Below are 7979 nucleotides of genomic sequence, written 5' to 3'. Positions count from 1 at the left end.
TCATACCTGGACTTGTCCTTGGTAGTCCTTAGAAATGATGTATGTGTTGCCGTAGACCTTCACAGTCACTGTTTTTGCATAGGAAACTTTGTTGGAACCACGATTATTGTTCTCTAGGCTAACCTAGACGACAGGAAAAAATATTAGATATTCCATTAATACACAGGATCAGATGTTATAATCCCTTGTGCCAAAGTCCAAGGGAATCACATATTCAGAAGCCCCTTTCTTATTTGCTAAAAAAGCTCACATCATAAATTTTTTATGTATGGATCAAGAAAACATCTATTGCAAACAAAGATGCATCAAATCCATCAGTCAAGATTTGTCGTTTAACACAGAACAGTGTGTTCTACCTCTACTGTACTTTGTGGGTTTTGCTAGACTGGGTACCCCCAGCCCGTTCTGCCGGTGAGCTTGGTCTGGCAATAGCCAGGCTAGGGTTTTTGCCCTATTCCTTCCAATGTTTACTTTGGACGCCACTGTGCACGTTTGTGCACAAATAAGTAGCCAAGGTCTCCCCGCGATATTCCCAAACCTACATTTCCTAACAGTCCTTTTTCGTTGCCGTTCTCACCTCAAACCTCTCCAGTCCCGTTGTGTTTCCACACATGCTGGCAAACTGGTAGACGCAGTTGCCCTGAAAATCAAACTTGCGGCCGTCGAAGGTGTGGAAGTGTGGGTCTCCCTGGGCCGAGCAGGTCTTGAAGCTCAGGGGGAAGCAGTCCTGGACCCCGTCCCGCACAGCGCAGTGCTCGTCGGCCTTGCAGCCCCGCGGGTGGCACTGCGCCTGCTGCGTCGCTCTGTCACACACGCATCGGCTGTCACACTCAGAGTCGGCCCAGAACGACTCGCCGGGAAGATAGTAACGGCCTTCGTGGTTGCAGCCACAGCTGGTCGCCTTGTCCACACATCTGTTAAGACAATGTAAAGGAACTGAATGAGTGATTCACATGGGGAGCAAGGATCGATATCTTCCTGCCCGTGCATACCCGTGCATTAACAGCACTTAGTAAGGAGGGTTCTTTTATGACACTTTGGACTTTATCCTCTTTATTCATATATTAATTCATTTCGTATGGATATGTAAGAGAACCAAGCCTTTTCCTTTACACCTTTAAATTATGCTGTCCTAAGTCGATAAATCATAAATGATATCATAGTTATGGTTAAGGATGTTTGTTCGCTATTGCCCCAATCTGAATGGATTATCAAAATTTATAATAATGTTATTCCAAATCATACCATTCATCAAGAGCAGCTTATTCTTGATTTGACTGATTGAAGATTGTAATTGTAATCCAATCGTAATATAATAATTTCATAACAATATTGGACATGTTGGAGAGTGACCGGTATTCCATATGGTCTACAGGAGAACATTCCACTTCATAAAAAGAGAACCACCTACTTCTCTCCACTGAGCACAAATCCAGGGTCGCAGAAGCAGTGAATACGTTGATATTAATAAACTTGCTTACGAATCAAACAAAAACCTTTAGGATTAATAATGTAAGACATGTGGATTCTAAATCAAAGATATATTTTTTTAAATAAGAGCTTAACGACATTATGACACGCATTGATACAGTTTTCATTCTGCTCGTGGTTATGATGACGTTGATTAATAGTGTCGTTGTAGTCGTACTAGAGGTGAAATATTGTAGCCCTACCTGTCTCCGCTGAGCACCAGGCCTTTATCACAGAAGCATCCCTCCACACAGGGGGATTTGCATGCTTGCTCAGTGTCCCGGGCTGTGCAGGATGACGGACAGGCCGAGCCACAGGACTCATAGTGACTCCCTGCTGGGCACGAGAGGGCTGGCGGGAGGGGGGGTGTTGACATAACACAACTGTTAACGTCAGGCCACATTTTTTTTGTGAGGCCTATTTTTTATCGTCAGACTATAAAGGAAAACAGAATATTGTAACCAGGTATGCAATTGGCTTCTCTTATTACTCGATTGCTTTGGTCTGTATCGCTGATGAGTCAATGATTGATCAGTGATCATCACTCGACAATGATCACATCGTGAATTTTACTTATGAAACCTGGATTGCCAGGAACATCATTTACATTATTATACAGAATTAACATTGTTTTAAAGCATAGGGCACACACGACTTACGACAGTTGGCAATCTCCCTCCACTGTGGATTTATTTTTACTCCCTCAGACATGCAGTCTTCGCTGTAACTCTCCAGATTGTCACACAGGATCTGTTTAGCACCTTGGGAACCAGGCAGACACCACATACAACACTATTACTAATCCAGATCATTGCTCCAAAGCAGAGACCTGACACCAAACACGCAAAAAGGACCTCCTCAAAAGAAATACAATTAATAATTACAATATGACTTTTATGATTTTACTGAAATAACGTCCAACACAGAAAAGATTTTGGTGGACACAGATATTATGTTATTAGTATACAATCTTTTTGGTTCAATAATATTTTTCAATCAACTGGTGCCTTTATTTACATCTGTTTTTCTCTGATCCCCTCTGTTAAAATATTGGTTACACTCTACTCTGGTACTTGTACTCTTGTAACCTTTCCTATTAGTTACTATTAGTTATACTATTAGTTTACTATTAGTTACCTATTAGTAACTTTCAAAATATAATAACACCAAAAAGCTAACCAGTATACTAACCAATGGGGGACACAGCCACAGGACCACACCCTTTAATGTGATTGTATTGAGCCTCTGTGCCACACAGTTTCTTATGTCTGCTCACTGAGCTTTTATTGACATTGTAGTAAACTGTGTATGCGTTGTTCTTAATCCCTCACTTATTTAAACAGCCCTGGATTATACCTTTCAGTGTAGCATTATCCTGCTGTTGTCTCCTTGTATACTTAGTCTATGTATTGATTGGTTTGCTATGGATCTAATCTAATCTGGCGGATTAATACATCCATAATGCTGTTATGAATGATCCTTTGCATTTGGTTCATTCTAACAAAACTGTTGTGCGCAATAATGTTATTAGCAAAATATCATCATCTACAGTAACCATTCTGTAGCTACCATCCAATTACATTTCTCTTACCTTGATTGATGCACACATCGTACACACAGTTGGCACTGTACATTTCAGGGTTTATAGTTTTGTGACAGATTGCAAATGAACCGTCTGGTTTGTTTAGGAGTCCACAGAGTTTTGGTCCTAGGTAGTGAAGTTTACTCTTCTCAGAACAATAGGGACATTTTCCATCACAGTTATCGTGGCAGAAGGGGTCCAGGTCTTTCTCCTTCCAGGAGCTGATCATCTTGAGAACATTGGATTCACTAGCACCTTGAAGGGTAAACATTGTTTTAAGAGATCATAGAGAAAATACAATTGCACCGACCACACCTAGGGTTAATATTGCTTCTTGCAACCTGTTGTGGCCCTTTTCAACATAACACTTATTTAATCATATCGTAATTTTCTATTTTTCATGTGTTTTAATTAACTTAGTTATTAACTTAATTTTTTTTTCCTTGTTTCCTTACCCTCTGGTGTTGGCAGGTCGTCTTTTCTGTCCCCATTGTAGTTCCCACAAAGGCCCCCCAGGTGCTTGTAGTAGGACGAGGGCACGGAGATGTACAGCCTCATGTCCCAGTCGTATCTGACAGTCAGGCCGAAGTCCGTGGTGAGCACGGCATACCATCCACTCTCTTTCACTGAGACTCGACCGTCAGACAGACTCACTGGTAGGTAAACTAACTCTCCGTTCACCTGGAGGTTACATGAAAAACAATAGGAATAGATGCTTGTTTTTTTGTTTTGTTTTGCTTTTGATTCAGCCCAATTTGAACAGTGAACTTTGTACAATCATACCAAAAAGGTAGGTTTGATTTGGACAATATCAATTACCTGGACTCGTCCCCTGTGGCTGCTTATGATTACATTCAGGTCGTAAACGTTGACGCCCACAGTCCTCACATAGGACACCCTACGGTTACCGCGGTGATTGTTCTTGGTTGTAACAGTGAAGGGCGTTAGGTCTTTGTCTGCTTTAGCGACAGTTGTCATAATGTAGGTGCAGGTACCCTGGGGGGAGGACAAAGGTCACAGCATAGACCATAAGCATGAGGTAAAGCCTGTATATGACTGACATGGAACCCACAAACATTATATACAGGCAAATATTTAGAGATATATTGAAATTGATATAATGATAGCAATTCTATTATTTTATTTAAGCTAGGAATTAACTATTTTAGCAACAACATACATGGTAAATAGACTGCATTCATAGAGCGCTTTTGTAACCTGTGGCCACTGTGGCTCTTTACAACTAGTGCCTCACACCCAGCGTCAGGAGCAGGGTTAGGTCAGGTGTCTTGCTCAGGGGCACTTCGACACTCGGCTTTGGGGAAGAGAGGAGCGAACCAGCAACCTTCCGGTTGCCAGATGCCCTGCTGCACCTCCTGAGCGACTTGCTGCCCGACAATAATGAATTTATGATATTTTCATGGACACATACTGCTTACTGTAAGTCGCCTCATACCTGGAAGTCAAAACGACGGCCATCAAAAGTCTTGTAGTGGGGGTCACCTAACGCCTGGCATGTTGCCGTGGAGACATGGACACATGAACCCTTTGCACAAACTTCCTTCTCTCGGCATGAGACCCCCTCACAAGGATCTAGGGGGGGTGCGACGGGGAGGTCTGCAGGAGAAAACACCGGAGCATGTCAAATGGGTTTTATCAACACAGTTTCATATGTTCTGTAAACCACAAACTTAAACCAGCAAACTCACACACCTCTCAACCATGGCCTGCCTAATCTCTCTGGAGCCTGGCAGTTCGAAAGGGGATATACAAAGCAATAGAACACCTACAAGTAGCTACCTACATAGACACATGAATGATGGAAGTGAGTAATGAGGGAATGCATCCAACGTGATGGGTTTTCTTTCAGTCGTGCCTTCCAGTGGGTGTTCATCACCCTTGGCTTGAATGCACGGTTACAGATCACATCAGTTACGTGTGCACTTACCGTCAGAACAGACTCCAGCAGTTGCATATCCTATGCGATGTGCCCCTCCGTAAACGTACACCACCATGCCAGAATCCCCGTCCACTCTCCAGTGCTTCTGCCCGGTCCCCAGGTCCACGTTGGCCCAGACCCACTTGGCTCCTAAGTGGTGGTGACTCCACATGGGGGACTTACAGCTGGACTCCAAGCACACCTTGACACTGTTGTAACCCTCCCGCTCTGAGAAGATGACAGCGGTGCCGTTCATCTTATCCACGGTCTCCAGTGACCAGGCACTAGCCAGCCTGTCTGACGAACGCAGAATCAGCATCATGGCGTCTCTATTGGTGCTCATGAACACCACCAGCAGCTTCTTGTTGCCCGTCACCATCAATGGCTGTTTGGGCGTGACGCTCCATTCCTTGAACTGCCCGGCTTTCTTCAGTTTGCTGATTTTTTTTAGGGAGGGAGTAGAAATGTATGAATGAAGCAGGATTAAGAAAAGTAATACATGAAATGCATTCTAATGGTTTACAAAATAATAATGCATATAATCATCATCTTAACCTTTTGTCTGTGCCTTTCCCTCTGTGCACAGTCACCTCTGTGTTGTCCTCAGTAGCGACGACTGTAACCCAGGATTTGGCCGGACTATTCATGCCAGGGGGCACCATGTATTCTCTACCCAGCTGGCTCACCGGTGGAAGTTGTTTGTACACATGGTCACAAGGTAAACCATGACAACGGTCCCCAACAAATACCGCCACAGGCTTCTGTGATTTAATCTGCATGCCTGTCAGAGTGGAATTATTTGTTCGGGACACTAACAGGAAGGTTTGATATGGTTCCAAGGCAATAGTAGTTTCGCTCCCGCCTTTCCATACATCCAACCCTATGAGCTGCACTTTCTGTGAGTGCTGGAAAGTGACCTTGTTGGGACTGTTGCCATTGACGACAGCCACTAGCTTGTCGGAGTGGCCTCCAGCTGGGGTGAACACCATGTATTCCACACCCAGCTGGTCTGTAGGGGTGATCACCGCGCCGTCGCCGGTGTTGGCTTGGTAGTTGAAGGCGACCACAGAGATATCGGCGGTGGAGGAGATTTGAACCGCTGAGTGTGGAGGGTTGTGAGGGTTGTGGAGCTCTGCTCCTGCTGGGACAGACACCCAGTGGGTCTGCCCTGGAGACACAGTCAGCTGACGGGAGAACGTCAGGTTACCAACCTGCAGGTGGAAGTTATACGTGCTATTATTCTTCGGCTTGTATTGTCTTCTGCGTATTCTTTAGTGTTCAGTGTGTAAAGCAGACACTTTATTTGTGTTGACATAGTAGGCCTATTTACATGTTGGTAAAGGAAGTTGATCTTGCAGATTTCAACAACTATAAACAATGTATACCAAAACTAAGAATTATTGTAAGCCTACAACTGTGACCTTTGACCACTACTTTGGTCCATAATATACACTTTACAATATAAATTACATTATACATTAAACAAGATACAAATGTGAACGAATGTGAATGTAAAAAACATGAAATTACAAATGGATTTCATCATAGTTTTCTGTGTGTTAGTTATTTTATATCCAATTGTAAACAACTTAATTTACAAGGTTTATTTGTTTAACACTTATAATAACACTGACAGCATTTTTTTTCTCACCTTCACACAATGCAATCAAATCCTGAAAAACAAACCTAAACAAACGTGTCCTGCAGTTTGACCTGCTCTGAAATACGGTTTTACTTGGAATTATGTAATATTATGGAAGTAAAATAAGCAATGAATCCTGTTTCATGTTGTCTTCAATAGCTAATAAATGTACACCCTATTTTCTCTCTCTGGTATGACATATGAAGCAATGAATGAACAATTCTTAATCAAGCATCCTTGATGAGGAGCAAACCATGCACACACCTCAATGAGGACCTTGGCTTTTGATTCTCTGGCCGTTACAACTAATTGGAGCCTTTGGTCCCCAATTGGGAGGTTTGGAAGAAATGTTGCAATGAAGTCTCGTCCCGTTGAACAACCGTGGCACACTAGAGGTGAGGATTGAGAAATGCATATGCTTTTATATACATTTCTAAGCATTGTTTGTTTGACAATACTAAATAAATCAATAATTGACTCAAAACATTACGTCAACAAAACATATTTTATTAATTTAAAATCGTCTGTTACACAGTTGTAACTGCGTTCATTTTGATCTCGCGATAATGACACGCTGTACATGATCCCCTACATACTTGAAAAAATGAGCCAACTACAGTCCTAATGCAACACAATATATCTACCATATGTGGTCAACTTTACAATAAGGGCACATTCATTTACCATTAATTAACGTTATTTTTTCTTTAATGCTTATTATGCAGTAATAAGCATTATATAGCGTAGGGCTTAGTGTTATGGATAGGTTTTTGTATATGAATTAGCTGTTCACGTCCCTTAAGCAGTTCATTCTTAATAACGCATTTACTACCAGTAATGGTATCCGATAATGATACATGTACCCTTATCGTAAAGTGTTGCGTCAAAGTTTCAAATATTAATTTAGCCTACTCTAAAGCCACACATTAATTACGATTAAGTTTAAATTTAGATTACAAGTTTTCCTCTCCCTCAGTTCTGAACTAGGAACCGGACTACTGTGCAGCATATCTGAAATGGTCTATCATCTTGGAGCCATTCACCACAATCATGGACGGTTTCATGTATAGGCCTACCTGCCAACAGTGCCGCAACACTCGCATACAGCACGAGAGACCTCATGGCTTCTGCTAGGAGGAATAGAGGAAGAGGAATAGAAAAATAAATGCACACAACAATACAATCATGTAGAACATCTAAAGAAAGAACATTTAGGTTAGGAAGCAGAAAATTCAGAAATATGTTTAACACAAATATAAATAAAATATATACATAAATCTGTATGATGATTATTAAACAGATAAAAATACAAGATGATAAATATTAAAAAAGGCCTACCACAGACC

General features: G+C 42.0%; 1 protein-coding gene across 1 annotated transcript; it reads right to left on the bottom strand.

Moving 5' to 3' along the window:
- Positions 1-7755, bottom strand: LOC311351745 (IgGFc-binding protein-like; the record flags this gene model as incomplete). Its single annotated transcript, XM_084471895.1, has 12 exons — positions 1-123; positions 578-914; positions 1674-1821; positions 2130-2220; positions 3051-3307; positions 3508-3733; positions 3872-4048; positions 4509-4669; positions 5001-5428; positions 5538-6202; positions 6898-7022; positions 7710-7755. 12 exons carry the CDS (start codon positions 7753-7755, stop codon positions 1-3), a joined length of 2784 nt encoding a protein of 927 aa, XP_084328021.1.
- Positions 7756-7979: the final 224 nt, after the last annotated feature.

This window comes from Micromesistius poutassou (genome assembly GCF_964030765.1).
Source record: "Micromesistius poutassou genome assembly, chromosome: 8".
NCBI classification, from domain to species: Eukaryota; Metazoa; Chordata; class Actinopteri; order Gadiformes; family Gadidae; genus Micromesistius; species Micromesistius poutassou.
The sequence above is the reverse complement of the archived record's forward strand: the minus strand, read 5'-3'. Positions and strand labels throughout refer to the sequence as shown.